At 42.4% G+C, this 22,232-nt stretch overlaps 1 protein-coding gene across 1 annotated transcript in view; it reads right to left on the bottom strand.

The window, feature by feature from the left end:
* The window catches only part of LOC149301009 (ras GTPase-activating protein 4-like), a 61,509-nt gene extending 39,803 nt beyond the window's left edge, over positions 1–21,706 (bottom strand). Inside the window, exon 1 of the mRNA XM_089484516.1 lies at positions 21,642–21,706. Coding sequence (XP_089340642.1) covers positions 21,642–21,706 — 65 coding nt within the window. The remainder of the gene's footprint in view (positions 1–21,641) is intronic.
* Between the last annotated feature and the right edge of the window lie 526 nt (positions 21,707–22,232).

The raw sequence follows: 22,232 nt of genomic DNA, 5'->3' as shown, positions 1-22,232 counted from the left end.
GGAAATCGCACAATGCCATATCCACTTGGTGTTTTTCTGTTTGGCGTTTTTTCAGTCCACTTTGGCGTTTTTCTGCTTTTTTGGGCTCTTTGGCAGTTTTTCAGAATCGCAGCATGTTGACACTTGCGTTTTTTGCAAGGAAATCTTGGCGTTTTTCTCCAATAGAAGTCTATGGGAGAGAAAAAACACCATGAAAAAGCCATGTGGGTTTTTTGCCTCTGCGTTTTTTATGGCGTTTTTTTCCACAGTTACAATGCAGAGGATGGACCCAGTATCTGTGTGTCCTACAAGAAATAGGCTGGAAACAAACAGTTTCACACAAAACAAAGTTCATATTGAATTTTACACCATTTGGAACAAACATGCCATTACAAAAAAACATACCCAACTGGATCCTGCGTGCCAAAAGCAACAGCAAACAATTTGCACCATCATTTGGGGCCAATCTTCCTAGAGGAGCAGACATTCGGAATAAAGCATGCCTTACAAACCACAGAAAAGAGACAAAAGGGTCCGCCGGGGCGTTTAAGTAGAACTCTACCAAGAAAATGACATCAGGAGGGGGCAGATACTTGCCATTTATCCTAATCCCTTTTAGCTGGGTGAAGATTCCAACGTGTAAAGGCTGGAAAAACTGCCTAAGGTCAAAAAAGCAATTTCCACAGAAAGGCTAAAACGCCAGAAAAAACGCCTAAACGCAGGTAAATGCAGTGGCAGTTTTCTTGGCGTTTTTTCATGAAGAAAAAAACGCAGGACAAAAACCCAAGTGGAAACCTAGCCTAATAGTGAATTTTTACTTCTCACATCATTAGCATGCAGGATGATGGAATTGACTTTATTCACTCCTTCCCCAGCCAATATCTTTAAAACTGGATTTTGCTTGCTTGTCACTCGAGTATATTAGACACCTGCTGTGCTCTAGATATGCACAGCCATTTTCTGCAGAGGCTGGAGGGAACTATTTCACAAATGACGACTTGTCGATTCCAAAAATGAAACCAACAGTTACGTGATTCCTTTCCTTACGTTTTTTTTTGGTTTTGTTTTTAGAAATGGTAACATTCACAGTAACTAAACTGGTGCAGAATTTTGTATTTTGCCCTTTGATACTATCAGGCATTTTGTCCATCTGGAAAAATAAACATACAGCTGATATTTTTTACAGTTTATTATACTAATAATCTTTCGGAGAATACCTTTACCATGATACTGCGGTGCTTTGCAGATTGATGTCCAAATCATGTTTACACCTTGATTTGCCAAATGACAGCAGGTACAATGACAACTCACCTCTTATCCAAAGGGCTTAGTAGGCAGGGCCCAGGCACGAAATGATCAAGGCGTGAGCGTATCTCCAAGCCTTTTAAATTACCAGAATAATAACTTGTTTATTTTAAGGGGCATTGCTAAAGGTGTAGCAAGTGTAGGTCATTATATATATACATATCAAGTTCAAGTGAGACACATATCAAGTTCAGGTGAGACACTAGTGATGAGAAGTGAGGCAACACTTCTAAAACAACTCCCTTCAAAATAAATATATATACTGTGCATGTATGTACAGTATGTATGTGTGTGTGTGTATATATATATATATATATATATATATATATATTGTGGCAAGGTGAAAGAGGGCTTTTACATTAGTAGGAGATTGCAAAGGGCAGTGCTTCCCTGTGACTAATGGGTTAACTAGAATTCCAATTAACACAGCTGCCCCAGGTATCGTTAATCCCTAGGTGTTATATACATGGCTGAAGGAAGACTTGCTCTCAATTGAACAACCTGAAGTGAAACGAACAAAGTTAGTGCCAGATTTATTGTTAACACTGCTTGTGCTTGTGCTTGTGCTTGAGCTTGAGCTTGAGCTTGTGCTTGTGCTTGTGCTTGTGCTTGTTCTTGTGCTGACTGAGAACTGGCTTAGCATCCATCCATCATTATCTAGGGTGAAAGCTACTTTTGTGTTAGTCTACTAAGCAGGAGTATGGTTTTTGTTTCCTTGTTTTTGTTTATGAATCCTGTTGTCCAGTCACTGCATAAGGGACAGTATGCTGAGGCTACAATAAATAAAAGAGTTCCAGCTAATTGGGTCTACAAATACCTCACAGAATTACAGCTCTAGATGTATCCTGACCAGTGCCATTCCAAAAATATGCATACATATTGAACCAACCTCCTACTAGCAGGTGGCTCGGGGATATTGGTGTTTCTGATTTTGGGATTCTAGGATTCTGAGGCTTGCCGCTGTTGGTAGCATTTTATTACAAAATTAGCTCCTTGGGGGCTGATCCTGTCACATAGCAAAAAAGTGAGATCCTTCTTCTGTCATCAGTCATTATACCCCATAATTGGAGTTGTTCAGTGACTCTCCAAATACCCAACTTGTGCCCCCAAATTGCCCAACATAACAAGCAATCTAGTGTGCAGTGTAAGCATGTATAAAAAAACAAATAGCAGCAGGTAAACAGCAAGGGGGGGGGGCCATACTAGCAGGCTCGCTAGGGCTAATACCCCTTTTGTCCCATTAAGTGGACAAAAACTACATTATCTGCTTTGAGGAAATTTCTGAGGGGACATATGAAGCAATTCTTTTCACCATGTTCCATCCTATCACCTGGAAAATAATAAGAGAAATGGCATTTCCTTATTGTTTTAGACTTAATTTTAGATTTAAGTGGAAATCTTTCATATGTTTTTGCAGAAACTATTTTCTTATGTTTTTTTTGTGCTGCTTTCTTAGATTATCAGGTTTATCTGTCTGGAGAGTTGCATGAAGTAAGTACAATATCTAATACCTGGAGTTAGCTGGTCCTATAAGAAAGTGAACATGCATCTACTTTTTTTTAGTTTCTTCTGTTTGTGTGGATACCTTAAATACTGGAAAGGGGAACTAACAGACATTTGGCAAATGTTTTTTTTTTTTATTCTTTTCCAGAAATGCATTTCGTTACCTTTATTAGATTTATTTTTGCTATGAATAGATGCCTGCACTTGACAGGCTACAAAATATCATAACTGGCTCTTTGACCTGAGTCTCTGTCAAACGACAACCATAAAGCACACTTTATGATATTTCCACTGTCTCCAGGATCCTGATCTCCAGTTACAGTACATTACATTATGCGACTCAAGATCATAATGTGTCTTTCATACAAGCATGTTGGCAACAATTGGGCACAGGTCACTCACTGTACTACAGAAATTGCCTAATGTGAGCAAAAAAAAAAGTGAAATCATACTGTTTGCTTCATGCTGGACTTCGATGTAACGTTTCTGTATTTCTGTGACTAAAGTTTTTCAATACAACATATGTGCCTACTGTACTACAAATAAGTTTATTTTCTACAGCTGGAAAAAATTATGTTATTAGACATGTAGTTGAATTGTAAACTATGTATTTTTCACCATATTTAATGCCAATTCGCATTTCGATGGCTCGGAGCGTCAAGCCCCTTATTTCTATTATTCTTTTGTATTGTAAAGGAATAGTTTCCTTTGGGTATTTATGCAGCACTGTTTACTTGAGCTCTTTCACTATCCTTTGTTATATATATAAATTAAATATATCTATCAGTTTAAAATGCATTAGCTATAAAGGTAAATAGGGCTAGCAGGATGTGTTCAGCAGCTAAAACCTCATAACTGAGGCTAATAAACTAAAACAAATATTTACATTTACAGATTTCGGATTAACGATTAATTGCCATGGTAAAGTAATGGTCAAGTGAAAAACACTGCCACAGCTTCTCATGTTTTAGTTTAAATTAAGGTAACAAAACTGTGCCCTTAGCACCATATTGGTGTTTGAGCTATTCCTGGGAACTCTATAAATTTCGCCCAGTAGCTCCATAAATTATAACCGGGCGTCAGTGTGTTTAATCTACAGTCAAAGGAGCAGCATTTATCTTCAGAGTAGGAGTAAAGAAGTGCTCTAAAAGACTTTGATTCAAATATGAGATATCACTTTATCATTGTACCATTCATATCCTGCCCTGCCCTAAAGCCCAGAGGGAACTTCTGGAACTACAAGTAGAACTTGTTATCTACAATCTTTTGTGTATCTGTATCCATACAAAACTTATAAAGGCCTTAAAGTGATGTATGAGTTTGGTGGATCTGCAAACCAACTAATGTATGTTTAAAATTTAATAATGTTACAGAATATTTGTGCTTTAGACATTGTGTGTGTATATGTAATCAATATACACTGCCGGCACTTCCTCTGGGGCTTCTATTACCAAGCGCCGGCATGACCTCCCGGCTCAACCATAGAAGCTCCAGAGGAAATGCCAGGCAGAATCGGAGGTTGTCTGCGCACATCGAGTAGATGTGACCGGCTGTCATAGAGGAGGTCACCGGCTGCTAGAGAGGAGGATCCAGGTCCAGGTCTTTGCTGCTCACCGTGGCTACAGGTCAGATCATTTGCTCCTTTGGTGCTTTATTTACTGATTTATAGTCCTAATTATCATTTATTAGTTTTACTTATTTATTCATTGATTTACTTATTTAATTAATTATTATTATTTATTTTACTGCGATATATTGCTTTTCTTTATCTTCCCTGGATTATTTCGTTTCATTTTATTGTCTGCTTTTGTCATTTTATGGTCCTTTCTTATCTTGTTTACCTAGTTTTTTGCCTATCTGCTCTTGGTTTGGCTCTCTCCCTCCCGGGTTTCGTTCCCGGGGGGGGGGGGTCTTCATCTTACCTGCTGGATTTTGTTTCTTCCATTCCGGATCTCCTGAATAACGGCTTGCGGGTGAGCTCCTGCTATATATTTATATGCCATACGGCCACTGGGTGAGCCCCCTACTAAAAGCTATATTCATATATATATATACAGGCCTATTTGGGGTGAGCCCCTGTAACCATATTGCACTGCCTTTGTCTGGGTGAGCCCTTTGTGACTACATTCAACATGTCTCAGGATGACACTCCTTCTCAGGATGCCTTCATGGCCTGGTTAGAGTCCAAGTTTTCCTCCTCCATGGAATCTTTCCTATCCAAGATGACAGCTAATATGCCCCCTGCACCCTCTAAACCTCCTGCTGTGCCATCAGAATCTGACTCTGAGAAGTCTGACGAGGAGGCTCTTGGTTCTAAGCACCCTTGGAAGGGTAGCAGTGTATCAGCTGGCAAGGGTAAGGCACCCGCCAAACGGCCTAAGACCTCAGACACCCCTCTCCTAGATTGTGTGGATGGTCCCTCTCAAGACCCACTCTCCATAGTGGATGAATGGCGGGCTGATTCATCGGATGGATCTGTAGCCTCAGTAAATCTGGTTTCGTCTAGAGATTTCGACTCACGCTTCGTTCGTGAGTGTTTGGTGGATGAGCCCCACCTGACCGAGCCCCAACAACCTTCGGGTTCATCTCCTATGGCACATGCTGCTTCCACCTCCACGGACCTCCCAGTCCTTGATCCTACGGGCTCCTCACTATTTGACCCGCATACTATGCGCCACCCCAGGGCCACGGAGTGGGCCCCTCCGGAACATATCGCTCTGTATATTCATAAGTGGCTTCGCAAGCCCCTGCCTAAGGAGGTGCGCAACAAGATGAGGGCTGAATGCCCACGCCCCTGCATACCGGATAAGGTGGCTCTAACTCCCGAGTTTGACCCCAACTTGGTCTCCCTCCTGTCCCTCCAAAAGCGGGACCCCAGAAAAGGGCTGGAACAGGGTCTCAAGTCGGCCCAGGACAAGCTTCTGGATCTGGTAGGCCCCGTTACCCAAATCCTGTCTCTGGCCGACAGGGCCTTCCTACAGGCGGCTCCCCTTGACCCTAAGCTCGTTCGTGATTGGGCCCAACGAGTAGTGTGCCTCCTGGGCAACGCCAACGTGGCTATTGCCACCGAGCGCCGTAAAGCGGCGTTATTTCGCATGGATCCTCGCCTGGCTGAACTAGGCTCCAAGGATTTGGGGGCAGCGGCTAACGGTCTCCTATTTGGGGACGCCTTCGTCAAAGTTTCCCGCAGACCCAGACGTCCTACAGATCCCCATTCCAGCAGCGGTCCTTCGCCCCTCGTGGAAGCAGCAGAGGCCGCAGCGCTACCGGATTCCCCAGGGGCCGTTCCGGATTCGGTAAGCATGTCTTTCTTCCCTTCCGCGGGTGGGGGGCAGAATATCTCGCTTTTTGCACAACTGGGTGTGGATTTCGTCAGACCCTTGGATCCTCCAAACGGTCCGGGGGTTTCAGATAGACTTCGTATCTCCTCCCCATCAGTTGCGCAGGCCTCTCCCCATGCGCAGGTCTTCCTCCGACCAGGCCCTGGTGGAAGCGGAACTTCGTTCCCTTCGCGACAAGGGTGCTATCCAATGGGCGTCGGGCCCCATCGGTTTTCTCAGTTCCATTTTCCTGGTGCGAAAACGGTCCGGGGAATTCCGCCCGGTTATCAACCTCCGGGCCCTCAACGTGTTTGTCGTATATCGCCACTTCAAGATGGAGGGTATCCACCTCCTTCGGGACCTGATGTCGGAGGGCGATTGGTTCACCAGACTGGACCTTACGGACGCGTACCTATCCGTCCCGATCCACCCGGACTACAGGCGTTTCCTGCGGTTTCGCTGGGGCAGACAAATTTGGCAGTTTACGGCTCTGCTGTTCGGCCTCAGTTCTGCCCCATGGTGCTTTACGAAGCTCCTAAAGCCGGTCATGGCTCTCTTTCGCTCCAGAGGTATCAGGTGCATCGTCTATCTCTACGATATCCTGCTCTTCTCCAACTCCAAGGAGTCCCTCCGGGTTCAGACGGATTTTGTGGTCCAGTCCCTCCACCAGCTCGGCTTCCTGGTAAACGCAAGCAAGTCCGAGCTGTCTCCGCGGCAGCGCATCCTCTTTCTCGGATTCGAGATAGATTCGCTAGCCGCCATGCTTCGCCTCCCAAGGCCCAAGATTGTGGCCATCCGCAAAGAGATCCGGGCGCTCCTTCGGGCGAATTCCTGTTCTCTCCGTCCCCTGGCCCGGGTGGTGGGCCTCCTCTCGTCGTCCATCCAGGCGATTTTCCCGGGTCCTCTCCATTATCGAGCCCTGCAGCGCCTCATCTCCGCAGGATCCCGTCCTACGATCAGCCGGTTCGGTTGACCCCCGAGGTTCGCCAGGAGCTGACCTGGTGGCTTAGGCATATGGAGGCGTGGAATGGTCGGGCGATCTTCGGATCCCAGCCAGACTTCGTCCTCGAGTCAGACGCCAGCATGCTGGGCTGGGGTGCAGCCTCCACCTCAGAGGCGACCGGGGGCCTCTGGTCCCTGGAGGAGCGCTCTCTCCATATAAACTGTCTGGAGTTGATCGCCGGGTCGTTCGCGATCAAGAGTTTGGCCAAGGACCGCACGGACTGCTGCCTCTTCCTTCGGATGGACAATGTGTCGGCCGTGCGCTACATAAACCGTCTAGGCGGGTCTCGCTCCAGGCGCCTTACGGAGGTGACCAAGGACATTTTCGAGTTTTGTCTGGCCCGCAATATCACCCTTCAGGCGGAGTATCTCCCGGGCGCAGAGAATCTCCTGGCAGATTGGTTCTCGAGGCACTGGCGGGACGCCAGCGACTGGAGACTTCATCCTCAGGTCTTTCAGGCTCTCCATCGCCAGAGGGGTCCGTTGTGTCTGGACCTCTTTGCGTCCCGGACGAACCGGCAAACGAGCGATTTCTTCAGTTGGCTTCCGGATCCGGCAGCCCTGGCAACGGACGCCTTTTCCCAGGAGTGGCCCCCGTCGGGCAGTTATGCCGTCCCTCCTTTCGCTCTTATTTCGCGGGTTGTCCATCATCTGCGTCGGGCGGGGGGGTCCCTGGTTCTAGTGACTCCCCGTTGGCACTCTCAGCCATGGTTCCCAGCTCTGCTGGAGTTGTCCTTTCGGGATCCTCTGGCCCTTCCTCTTTTGCCATCCCTCCTGTCCGGTCCGGAGGGTCAGCCTCATCCACTCATTGTGGAGGACCGTCTGTCCCTGGTGGCTTGGACGATCTCGGGGGCTCCCGAGCGGTTCCAGGCCTATCGGAGGGGGCTCAGTCCCTGCTCCGGGAATCTTGGGCTCCAGGTACCAGAAAGTCTTACCGGGCTGCTTGGCGACGCTGGGCTGCTTGGTGTGTGGGACGACAGGTGGATCCCCATTCGGCCCCTTTAGGCTCCGTCCTTAACTTTTTGGCTGATTTGTTCGAGACGGGCAAGTCATACCGGACGATCAATGTCTTCCTTTCGGCTATTTCGTTCGGGCATGTGGGTTTCGCTGGTGACTCTGTCGGTAAGGCGCCCCTGGTTTGCCCCCTTCTGCGGGGCATCCGTCTGTCTAGGCCTCCGGCTCCTCATTACGAACCCCTCTGGGATGTGGCGGTGGTTCTGGATTTCCTTCGGGCTTGGCCCGATAACGAATCCTTGTCCCTTCGGCAGCTTTCGGCCAAACTTACGTTGCTTCTCTGCCTGCTGTCCTTCCGCCAGGTTTCGGATGTTCGGGCGTTTTCCCCTGAGGGCGTTACATTTCGGGTCCTTCGGAGGACCAAGTCGTTGTCCTCCTCTGTGTCATACCCGTACCTTGCTGGCGATCCTCAGCTTTGTGTAGCTCGGTGCGTCCAGGTCTACCTCTCCCGTTCGGTGGTGGTCCGACCTCCTTTGGTCTCCCAACTCCTTATTTCTTACGTTAAACCGTTTAAGGCGGTGTCTCCTCCTACGCTGGCCAGATGGGTCCGGTGGCTTTTGTCTCTGGCCGGGGTGGAGGCGTCTTTCGGCGCCCACTCGGTTCGGGGGGCGGCTGCTTCTGGCGCCCTGCGCGCTGGTGCCGCCCTTGGGGACATCCTTCAGGCTGCGGACTGGTCTCGGGCCTCCACGTTTCGTTCCTTCTATTTTCGGCCGGTTTCTTCGGCAGCTGTGGCTCTTTTATCAAGCGTTAAAACTGCAAAATAGGAAGCCTCCTTTCTTGCCCTAAAATTATTTCCAATTGCTTGGAAATTATTCTAGCCTTGGTGCCCGAATAATTATAATTTTATTAAAGACAGGAGGCGAGTATTTTCCCTCCCTCCTCTCCCTAGGGTTGTGTTGGGTTTGGGGGGGTAAGTATTTCTGCTTGTGTTTGGTGCGTGGTTATTCTTTCATGCATTTTGGGTTTTCTGTACTTGCCTTTTATGCTCTGTTTTGCTGGGCTGTTGTGTATCTTTTTGTTGCTGGTAAATGGTCCTGTTACGTTTTCTCTCTCTTTCCAGCCTGACTTCGTCTCCCGCATGTTCCTGTTGCGGTTCGCTACTGAGGGCGCCTGATGGCCCAGTTCGGAAGTTCTGCTGGTTCAAGCTCCGGTTCCAGTTGGTTCTCCGTTGAGGACGTTCTGCTGTTCCTTGGCTCCGGTTCGCAGAGGACGAAAGAGGAAGAGGGGGAAGGTTTAGGGGTTTATATACCTCCTGTATGATGTTCTATTGGTTGTTTCACTGTTTTCGTTAACCCTTTCTTTGCTGCTGTTGGTGAGAGTAAAGGAAGAGATGCAAAATACTCGCCTCCTGTCTTTATTAAAATTATAATTATTCGGGCACCAAGGCTAGAATAATTTCCAATTGTATAGGTATGTGGTGCCAAAAGGTCTTACAACATGAATTTGTCTTTTGAAGCTGGGACTCCAACCAGGGCTGTCTGCAAGGTGTGAAATGTTACAGAGGAGGTGCCTCTATGTCTAGAATTATTGCTGTGGCGAGCACAGGAGGGAGAATAAAATGAAAATGAGTTATTTTGGCTAATATGGTGGCACCACACAAGGGGAAGGTTCCTATATGTACACCTTCCCGCCGCTTATACCACCTCTGGGCTGGCTTGGAAGCTCAAGATGAAATGAAAAAAGTATAAATTCACTGATGGGAAATTGGTCAGTGTGCTTACTAGGGGCCAAGATCTAATTTCAAGTAAGTCGCCATCTTTCCTTGCTGGAGCCCTACGGGCAGAAAAACTTTACCATTCAAGTGAGTAGTCTGTAATTTCTCTTTTTTATTTTCATCTGTTTGGTGTAAATAATCTGTTTAGCATCTTTTTTGTATGCACTGTGACTTTTTTTGTTCATAATAAATATTCCTTTATTAAGTTCTGCCTTTGTCTGGTAAAGACTCACATTACCTGGTTAGACCATTTTATTGGTAATTTGAAATCACATAATTATTGTGTTAAAGTATATTGTGTGTGTTCTTAGTCTAATTCGTTAGTTAATTGTGGGTGGTATATTGGATATTTTTATTTGTATCACTATTTCTGGTCTAGGGCAGACAGTGAATTTTAACCCTTTTAGCACCAGAACCAAGTCACGTACATGCTTGGAGTAGGGTGCGTTCGTAACAGTATATAAGAGGGTATAAGGCCTTTCTGTAGGACAGAGTGGCATATAAGGGAGTATAAGGCATATATCACGGGCAGAGTGGCATATAGGGGGTATAAGGCATATCTGGGCGCTGCGTAAACTGTTGGCGCTATATAAATAAAGGATAATAATAATAATAAATAAGGCATATCTGGGGGGCAGAGTGGCAAACCTGGGGGCAGATTTGCATAACTGGGGGGCAGGTTGACAAATAAACAAAAAAATGGTTTTTCTCAATCATAGTTTTCATTAATCATGAAAATAGTTTACATGTGCATTAATATTTACTAGTAAAACGTTTTTCCTATAGGATAGTCTTATATACAGGCTTTTTCTTTTTTTCCTAAATTAATATTAAAATTGGGGGGGGGTCGTCTTATAATCAGGGTTGCCTTATAATCGAGCAAATACGGTAGTTAGAAGAAAATAATACTTGGTCTCAGTTTAGGATACATACGTACTGTCTGTAGTATTTCTAGTGGTAACCTACCATAATTTCCATATTTTAACCCCTTTGCAATAAGTGATGCTTTCTTAAGTCATCAATTACAAACACTCCCAGGTCTCCGTGATCACAGGGTCACTGCTGACAGCAACATGGCCGGAGCGGTAAATCTACAGCAGATCACGTCTACAGCCAATCACATGCACAGATACAGTCAGATGACAAAGGCAACGTTTGAAGGAATTCCCTTTATTCCTATTTGCTGCCTGTCTCCTTATCACTGTGAATGTGAGAGAGAGCAACAACGTGCACCATATACAATATTGTTCGCTTTTAAAGAGCCTAGCTTAGCTCAGACTGTGTTGTTCAGCGACACCAAAAACCCACCACGGAGAGCGACCACATCGTGACAAACGTTGCTCTTCGCAAGTTGTCGCTGCCCTATAAAAAAATAAACTCGTTCCGAAGAACATCTGTCCAGGTTTTAATACAGGTACTGCATTCCACCAAGAAAGTCAATGGAGCCCGGTTTACTAATCACGATGTGACTAATAAATTAAATACATTTATAAGAATAATTCACCATTGATGTCACCATTTTATTTTACAGTTTGTTGGTACTGGATGGGTCCCCTAGCCATCCAGTACCAACAAACTGTAAAAAAAAATATGTATGGCTTGATGGGCTGAATTGAACAATCTGGGCTCAAATAGAACATGGGCGCAGACTAACCACATTTTGACACATTGGTGGTATGAAACAAAAAAAAAATACTACCACAGTAGTATTAGTGGATGGAAAGGGTTAAAAATTAAATATTGACATTTGAAATATCCTTATTGCCCTATAACGTTTCGCCATATTTTGTTATTATTTTATATTAGATGATATGATCCAAATAATGGTAAAGGGTTTAATGAAAGTAAAATCATTTTTTTAATTACATTTTTAGACCTTGACATGAAGGTTTATAATCTGTAGTTAGTATGGTGGGGGTTAGGTAGAGTTAGGTTGGGGTTAAAACCATAAATTAAAAAATGTTAAAATCAGGACAAGTTAATGGTTATATGTTTGTCATTTGTTCCCCATTTATACTATCTATGTATAAAACTGTGAAAAAAATGTTTTCTTTTATTTATTAAGAAATGTCTTGCACATATGAATATGGTTTAAAATCACTATATATAATTAATTTGGCAAAAACAAAAATTGCTCTGGTCCTGTATTGTAACACAGCACTGGTCCATAAGAGGTTAAACAAAGTATATCTGATCTTCAGACCAGCTAATGTATGTTCAAAATTACAAGGAAATATATTTGTTAATATAATCACAAAGTCAAACAATTAAGTGTAATGGAGAGACCAGCAGTACCAGATCATTTGGAATCTAGCTACACATTGGCAGCCCATATATGCCTCTCACTTCTGTTTAGATTATAACACAGTTAAGATTCCCAAAAGTTCCCAGGTTTGCAACTGTGAATATTTTTAGACTAGGAAGGAGCAAACACACTTTAAAAAAATAAAGAAGCTAGTCATCTGTCATGAGACATTTTCCATGCCCAGCATATTCAGAAAGGCCCTCTGAATCACCAAACCATCATAGACAGATTGAGGTTTACCAAAAGCAACATGTAAATGAAAAATATAGTATATATATATCACAGGACCTAGTAAAACCACAAATTCTTCAGAAGCTCCTACATGCACATGCATCCTCCATCTGTTTGGCATAGAAGAGTTATGTTTGGACAAAGACATCTACCGTCTAGGGTGACCACACGTCCCGGATTGCCTGGGGCAGTCCCGGGCAGCCTCAGTCTGGGACAATGCATTACTTAAAGAGGCAAAGGGTGCTTGAGTCTTGGGGACCAAGATGGCGCAGGCATGGTGTTTATGGGACAAAGATGGCATAGGATGGACTCTTTGGGGACAAAGTTGACTCATGAGGGCTGTTTGGGGACAAGTCTTACAGTGGGGCAAAAAAGTATTTAGTCAGCCACCAATTGTGCAAGTTCTTCCACTTAAAAAGATGAGAGAGGCCTGTAATTTTCACCATAGGTACACTTCAACTATGAAGACAGAATAGGGGGAAAGAATACAGGAAATCACATTGTAGGATTTCTAATGAATTCATTGGTAAATTCCTCAGTAAAATAAGTATTTGGTCACCTACAAACAAGCAATATATCTGGCTCTCACAGACCTGTAACATCTTCTTTAAGAGTCTCCTCTGTCCTCCACTCGTTACCTGTATTAATGGCACGTGTTTGAACTTGTTATCAGTATAAAAGACACCTGTCCACAACCTCAAACAGTCACACTCCAAACCCCACTATGGCCAAGACCAAAGAGCTGTCGAAGGACACCAGAAACAAAATTGTAGACCTGCACCAGGCTGGGAAGACTGAATCTGCAATAGGCAAGCTTGGTGTGAAGAAATCCACTGTGGGAGCAATTATTCGAAAATGGAAGACATACAGGACCACTGATAATCTCCCTCGATCTGGGGCTCCACGCAAGATCTCACCCCGTGGTGTCAAAATGATCACAAGAACGGTGAGCAAAAATCCCAGAACCACACGGGGGGACCTAGTGAATGACCTGCAGAGAGCTGGGACCAAAGTAACAAAGTCTACCATCAGTAACACACTATGCTGCCAGGGACTCAAATCATGCAGTGCCAGACGTGTCCCCTTGCTTAAGCCAGTACATGTCCCGGCCCGTCTGAAGTTTGCTAGAGAGCATTTGGATGATCCAGAAGATGATTGGGCGAATGTCATATGGTCAGATGAAACCAAGGTAGAACTTTTTGGTAGAAACTCAACTCGTTGTGTTTGGAGGAGAAAGAATGCTGAGTTGCATCCATAGAACACCATACCTACGGTGAAGCATGGAGGTGGAAACATCATGCTTTAGGGCTGTTTTTCTGCAAAGGGACCATTACGACTGATCCGTGTAAAGGAAAGAATGAATGGAGCCATGTAACGTGAGATTTTGAGAGAAAACCTCCTTCCATCAGCAAGGGCATTGAAGATGAAATGTGGCTGGGTCTTTCAGCATGACAATGATCCCAAACACACCGCCCGGGCAACGAAGGAGTGGCTTCGTAAGAAGCATTTCAAGGTCCTGGAGTGGCCTCTGTCATTGCCAACAAAGGGTATATAACAAAGTATTCATATGAACTTTTGTTATTGACCAAATACTTTTTTTCCACCATAATATTTATCTGTGTGTGTGATCTCATGGGCTTCATAGTATGCCCCTGAATGGCAGAAATAAAATGTGATATAATTACTGCCAGTCAGCTCCAGGTCTAGATTGGCGAACATTCCAGGGCAGCTTTTCCCTAAGGTAAATAATTTTATTTTTTGGCAGAATGTATATTAAAGTACTTACAAAGCACCTTAATATGCATTTTTCCAGGAGGCTGCCTGGGGTGTCACTTTAAAAGTCTAATCTAGATCATAGGAAACAAATAAACCATCTAGTTATAAGAAGTAGATTAGTCAGAAAACTTAGACATTATACAATTAACACCTCTTTCACACTGTAAATCACTTTATATAAAATGATGCATGTTAGTGATCAAAAGAAACTGATCAACGAGAGACTGTACTCTTTAACCTTAGCAAAAAAAATAGAGGCAAGAAAAACCTAAAAATGCAAACACACAGGTAAATAGTAGACACATTTTAGCAAATATTTAATTTACATTTTTTGATTGTATTGCCTTCTAATTATAGTATGTAGTAATTTCTAAAGAAAACAGCAAAACTGCTATTGTTTTAAAATTATTTATGCAGATTATGCATCATTACTTTATAATTCATTATGTATATGGGAGACCATCCATCATAGGGTTTCAATCGTTATTCTTCCCTATTTCATTGAGACCCCACCTTGGTGGTAGCTGGTTAAAGATGGGATGAGGACAACTGAAACTAACATGTCCAGGAAATGTATTGATATGCTGTCTTTCTGCTTTTTGCCATATATATGCAACGAGGTAAGATTCCCATATCTTAAAATCAAACATCTCTAAATACGTCCAAAACAATTACACTGATTGACAAACAAAACTCACGAGAAAGGGAGTTTTAGTAAGTTTATTTAGATATGCTAAAATATGTGTCAATGACATTTCATCTTTAATACAAGGCAAAAAACATTGTATCAAGGACATACTGTAAAATAAAAGAGATGCACATTGGCCAAAAACAATTTGCACTTCTTTTTCGTTTTGTTTTTGGTCCATTTTGATTTAACCCCTTAATGACAAAGCCCGTATATGAATAGGCTCAAAATGCATTGTTTGCAACACTGCACAATAACGCCCTCCCATATTCCTTTAGCCCACCTTTCCTCATCCCTGTCCTGCAATACTTATACTAGTGTGGCTGGGCCATCCTTAACAATGGCACTTCTTCCTTTTACCTATTGTGTCATACACTGGTATGCCAAATACTACTTATGTCCTGTCTACCCATTGTACAGCACTACAGAATATGATGGAGCCATATAAAACAATATATAATAAGATTGACCCAATATGCATACCTGGGAACTCTCCGGTTTTGACCCGGAGATTGCCAGGTGAGCGCTGCACCTCCGGTTCTTCAGGTCAAGACCCGAATCCTCCGGGTTCGCGGGAGCGGGGTCTTGACATGCCCTGCTCCACACCCATTTTTGCTTTAAGTAGGGGTGTTTCCCACTGACATCAGCAGGACCGCCCACCGACGTCAGTGGGCAGTCCTGGCCGCATCCCGCAAGGGAATGCTCCGGGTAGCCGGGGCCCAGGAGTTCCCAGGAATGCTGGTGTTTTCAGATGACCATGTGACAATGTGGACTTGTCTTACCACACGTTAAACTGGCTATACTTTGTGGTTTCTACAATACTCTGAGACATTTATATTGTTTTACAGGTCCCTGGAGGCATACAAGGCACATTTGCTAATTGGCCTCTGTGCTGGCCACATCCCAGTGATACTTTACCTAATTAACTTTGTTTTATAAAACCTAGTAAAATATCTCTTGCATAATAAAAAATCAAGATTTAGTGCAAAAATGCCACCATTTTTTCCCCTAAAACAGGCTTGTTGGTGGCTTAAAAAGACTAGCAATGTATGTTGTGGCCTGTAGGATTAAATTTATCCTTATGCCTTACACGTGAACAACAAATAGTGAGAAAGGACTAAACACTAAAGCTTAAAGTTGCAAACACTAATTCACAAGTGGCCCTATATACAAACAAATCTCTACACCCCCCACTTCAATATCTTAACCCCCCCCCTCTAATGCCCTCTTATAGATGGTACCTTAAGCCTAGCTAAGATCTGCAGCCCTATGGCCAGCCATTCCATTGACTGTGTTACCAATGAAGGAGCTCAAACACCAACAATTTCCTTTTTAATTTCTACCTTGTCATACTTTGCAACATAATGAAAAAAGTTAAAATTAATATTATGAAGACAATATTTATGCATTTAAAATATGGTATGACAACTTAGAACCAAGGTCTTTTTTTCCTGCTGTAGAGACTCAAACCATAATTAGCCCCTGGTCTCATTTTAGATAGGCATATGCCTAACCCAAGCATTTTAAATTCCCTGTATGCCATCCTTTCAATGTTTACTGAGAGGGTTGGCATATTAATGCCAACTAACTCCAGCAGGCTCTATTACACACAATAAGGAAACGTCCGTAAATGTCTCAACTGCATACATGCATACTAGTGTCTGTGCGCATGCAGGGTATAGGTAGATTCCAATTTAATTTTAAATAACACACTTGAGGCTATGCATTTTAATTCCAACTCTGGGAAGTCTTTTAATCTTGTTAATAAGATGCAGACTGTTCAACCAGTCTGGCAAGGACTCGCCTCTCAAACCGACTCATGGGATCTCCTCAAGGAACATGCCTTACACTAAGCTATAATAAATGACTTACATTTTGATGGATGATATGCTAATACTACGCAAGGGCTGAGGTTCCCCATACAGATGGTTCAGCAAATTAAATATATACCACAAAAACACATAAGCAATGACATGATAAACTGATGTAAACAAGTACAGTTTTGGCGTGTTCGTTGTTACAGATGAGATTATGTTGATCTTGTTGGTAAGACCGAAGATGTATGAATATTGTGTTCATGTGTATTTGTGAATTGTTATCTCCGCAGCTTTTAGCATAGCTAAATTCCTACATTTAAACTAGCTATGCTTTGGTGTCTTTCAGTTTAATTTTGTTATGGGATATTTGGTTTAAAAGTGACTATTTTACACCAGCGTAATATGATATGTGGTAAAACTAGCAAAATAATACGTCTTCTGTTCTGAAAATGTTTCTACCCCCCCCCAGCTTGTAGATACAGTGAAAGCCAGAGAGGCGGAGTAACCTAAAATAAGAGGAGAAATAACTTAATGGGGTGTAAGCATTACACAGCTGTGGATAAGAAGTTGTTAAAGAACAAGTACATAATGTTTTGAACATATCTGTTGTTTTACTTTAAGCATATCAGGTTTCCTAATCTTCTCTTGTCCTCCAGCCTTCTGCACTGGGCACCAAACAGTCTGTCTTACCAATGCTTTGTCCACTGTGAGCTAAACCCTACATTTTCCACAGCCATATAATGGCAAATGACGCAAGATTCAAATCTACCAATGTTCTTTCATCTATTCCCCTATTTTAGATTTCTAATACGTACGACTCAACAGCTTTTGCGAGGAATGAATATCACAGGCCAGTTGGGGAGATTATCTCCTTTTGCAACACAGACCATCTACCTACCTGTCCTACCACTTTTGTGAATAGCCCCACTCCTCTTACCCAACTTGGACACTTGAAATGTTGGGGTGGTATAGTGCACAAAAGAGGATTGTGACACGAAAGGGTTAATAGTGTGATAAAGGCCTGTTGGTGTAGGGGTTAATTGTTAAAGAAAGGGTTAATATGATGTTTTTTAGTTAGCCTCTGTATAAAAGTATGACAGGAGCTTTAAACCAAAGTGACGTCATGTACAATGATATCATGTAGAATGTTCTAACATTGTCCATGAACCCAGAATATCGGGTTGTTGACAGTAGGAGGATCAAATTTAAGTGAATTAATAGATTTAATAGAATATGTAGACAGATAAGTATATAGACTATTTTCGTATTGCTAAATGATATTAAAAGTAAGATTTTTTCCAGCAATTATGAGGCTCGGCCGCGGATTAGTGCATGGTGCCTGGCATTAGCTCTGCAGCCCGTCTCGCGCTGTGAAGCAGTGTATAGCTTCAAGGGTCTCCCAGTGCAGGAAGGCACATAAGCATAATCTTATTCATTCCTCTTTTGTTTATGATTATTATGAATGTATGTTGATTTGGTTAATAAGCTATATGCATGATTTCATCCATTGAGCGAAAATGTCATCTCTGTATCCTCAAACCTGTTAACCTCTCCCTGTCCAAGCAGGTGTGTGCTTTCCTGGGTTAAAACAGGGGGTATGGCAATATCTTCACTTAGAAACACTCTAAGAACCACCACAACATATAAATGAATACACTGAAATGATTAGCAGGACAAAATATTGGCTATTGATAGGCTCCCCTTTTAATTTGTAAAAAGGAAAGATTATGTCTACTACTTTCATCCCTGTCCCCTTGGCATTTACAAAACATTTTTCCCTAAAATGTCTATTTCGCAATTGTACAACTAAATGGTTGATGAAGAGAGGAAACAGCTCAGGACATCCTTTCAAATATTCCTTTCAAAGATTCATCTGAGAACAGAAATGTGGAAGTGTGGCCAGAGCCACACTTTATGTATTTAATAAAGTATTTAATATAACATATTTAATATTTATGTATGTAATAAATCCCATATCTGCTAGACTGCTATAGTAATTGCCTGAAAATGCCATCTACAGACTTCACAATATATATTCATGTAGTAATTTTATTGGATGTTACTAGTACATCTATTCAATAGCTCCATTCCAGTAGGTTATGGGTTTTTTTTTATCTGTTTTTTTCCCAATGTGTGGCAATTATTTGCAGATATCAGCTGGCACGTCTTATGAAGCAAAGCCATACTGAGTTAAGTATTTTACTAAAACTGGTATATTATCTGTGTCCTTAAATGTGTATTGGAAACATTTTCATCATTGCACATTATAGCCATGAAAATAAAACATTTCCTTACTGGATCATGAAGCACTACAGTTTAATCAAAAATATCAAGAAGCAATCTCAGATTCTTAACTGTTAGTTTGCCTAGTCCCATTATGCTGCTGCATCTCGTGGGACAGAGCTAGATATTAGCAGTAAATATGACCCCCAAATCATACTGGCGGTGCTACCATACTGTTATATGATACGACACTAACATTTGGCTTTTTATACATTTCCACCTGCTCACCGTCTGTTCGCTTTGTACAGTTGATCAGGTAAGCCTAGCATATGGCTTGATAACCTAATGCTACCTGATATTCTCCAGGGAGGGAACAACTAACAAATGCTTTATATAGTCATTTACTCAGATACAGATCTGAAGCTCAGGACAAACCAGAAATTTGATTTTAAATAATCTTTCCATCTATAAAACCCAAAATAGACAGGATTAAGGATAACAAAATAGGAGGGATTTGTATAATGGGCATTCAGTGCCACAGAAATGGTTGATAATGCTTTGGGAGTATTTCAGAATCAACCAATGAAGTATTTCATATTGAAATTATCTAATGAAACATAACACACACTTGTGTTATACCAAGAGCGGACGTGAAAAAACATAACAAAAACAAATTAGATACATTCTAAAATAAACATGTATATGGAAAGCTTTAAACTAAGAAGATTACCGGTATATAATAAGTACTTGTTGGAGCTTTTCGTTCTAGTGAAAAAGGTTTCTCCTTACATCATAGCTGAAACCTTTAAGAAAAATGCTGTGTGTCATCTGGCAAACACTGAGTCTGAAGCAGGGGAGGGCTACCCACACTGCTTTCTATACCAGACCAATATATTCCCGATTGCCTGGTACATTCCATTAACCTAATATTGTGTACTAAGACTAAGAACTTGTGACGTGACACCTCCACTTTAGACCCGCAACTGTTCTGACTATATCTGTATTGCCCTTTTCTGGTCACGCATATTTCATCAGGTACCAGTGACACTTGAACAAGGGAATAAGAATTACTTAAGAGCATTGCCACATTTCAGATGCGTAGGTGTCCTCAGTGTCTGCGGCTTAATGCTCATTGATTTCATTTTTTAACTACCCTTTATCCTTTTTGGCTTGTATTGGGCCCTTATCTTGGAAAAGGGGTTAGAGTGGCTATGTGGCTTTATTGTGTCTTTAAACATAAAATGAAATGTAGCGCCATCCTTCAGATATTTAAAATGACAGTTGATAGTTGACATGTATCTATTAGCCTTCTTTCTTTTCTACTAACATGCAGAATAGCCATCTAGCATTGTTTCTATTGTACGGCATGGGAATCTAACTAATATGCATGTTGTATTTTTACATATGCCTTACATTGCATAGCATGGATTTTGCACACTAACATGGGATGTATAGTTACACAAACCTGATTACAATGGCAATAATAAACATTCATAGCCTATTTCTACTATGAATATAGTAAGTGAAGACAGTTTTCGTTGATTACTAAAACATATCCATATACCTTGATCTATTGTGGCAAATGGTATTTGCATTATACCTATACTGCCTCATGTTGTGATGTGGCATGGGCTTTGGTTATCTGCCTGTATTTCAGATAATAAGCAACTGGCAGTACCAGGTAATAATCCTTACAGAATCTCAAATCACCCCTTTATTTTGAGTCTGGCAATTACTCTTCATTTTCCAGCTGCCCAAAGCTCCTCATGTGAACCCTTTTTTGGGGGGATGTGATCATTTTTTCTTTATGCTGCTGGGAAAAGTACCCAATCATCAACAGCAAGGAACAGCCTTGGAATGTGTATATGCTGCATTTATCTATGAGTCGGTTGTCTACAGATTTACCAATTTTAATTAATAAAAACAAGTTTGAGATGAAATAATTTCAATCATTCCACATGCGTGTCAACCCTTAACACGCTAGACATAACAGGCAACTTAACATTTAAAGCACATACCACACATAATGCACAGGCCAATTAATGCTGGAGGTCAGAGATAAGAGTGTGTATGCATGTTCATGTCTAAGGTATTAGCATGAGTGTGCGTTAGTGTATGGTGTTATAGTCAGTTTGCATGTATATGTGTGTTATGTCTGGGTGTGGGGCATAAAGAAATACTCCACTCAGAGGTCCTATGTTCACCCCTGAGAATAAGGCACTTTTTTCATACAAATTAAATTCTAATTCACATTTTTTACTATAAACAGCATATGAAAAGTAGCTTTTAGGACTGTAGTACATTAAAGCACACTTGTAGCCACCAAACATTGTGAGAAGCAGAAAGGAAGGAAAGAAGATTCATAATTACTAGCCTTACATACCCACCATGACGACACAGATCAGAAAGATTCCTTTAATAATATTCCTTTATTGTTAGGGTTACAGCAGCATGTACGTGACACGGGGGTTGTATACATTATACAAGCAGGAAACTGGTTAATATATACCTAACCAGTTTACACACACACACACACACACATATAGTGTCTGTGTCAGAGACCGGGTAGAGATTCAAGCTGACTAAAAAATACAGAAACGTAAATACATTTTCAGGAAGTGATGAATTTCCTGTAATATGCCCAAAATAATTGAATTGAGATCGTGACATATAAATAAATGATGTATACATGTTGGACCCTACATGTCACGGTGCATACCGCCAATTGCCCAGTATTGCACTTCGTGGTTAAGTCCGTACTTACATGTCCTTTGCGGGCAAGTTCTTCCCTTCCACAATACGAATAAACAAAGAACTCCTTCTGGCCATTGCTGGACAGGGATGGCACTGAGAGCAGGTTGGAGAAACAGCTCTCCGTTCCTGGTCCCGCACTCTGCCCGGGGCTCCGAGAGGTCTGCTGCAGCAGGTAGTCCTAGCGGTACAAAATAAACAGCAATCAGATCGCAGCCAGTAGCTGGCGACCTCAGGAGGAGGGACCAAGAAAGTGGAGACTGTCAGCTGCTCCCCACCACCACCTTCTTTCTTTGTGCAAGTGCAGGATTTCCAGACTCTTAATGACGTCATAGTGACAGGCTACGTAAGGGTTGACTGCCGCTGCTTTAACTGTTAGCTTGCGCACAAATCGCAGATGACACCTCCTGTTGATTGCACCTGTAAAATGTCCATAATTCCCGAGACTTGCAGAGAACAGCTCTGAAGACTGGATCTACACCAGGTCCTCCTTCTTTCCCTTATGCCTTTCAAAATGTTTGGTGGGTATAAGTGTGCTACAATGTTCCACAATCATAAAAGTAACTGTAAAGAGTATTTGAACAGCAGATAATTTGTTTAGAGA

The sequence above is a fragment of the Sceloporus occidentalis genome, unplaced genomic scaffold (assembly GCF_023333645.1).
Source record: "Sceloporus occidentalis isolate IW3139 unplaced genomic scaffold, rSceOcc1.0.p SCAF_22, whole genome shotgun sequence".
Taxonomy (NCBI): domain Eukaryota; kingdom Metazoa; phylum Chordata; class Lepidosauria; order Squamata; family Phrynosomatidae; genus Sceloporus; species Sceloporus occidentalis.
Note: the sequence above shows the minus strand (reverse complement) of the source record. Positions and strands in the feature narration are given on the sequence as shown.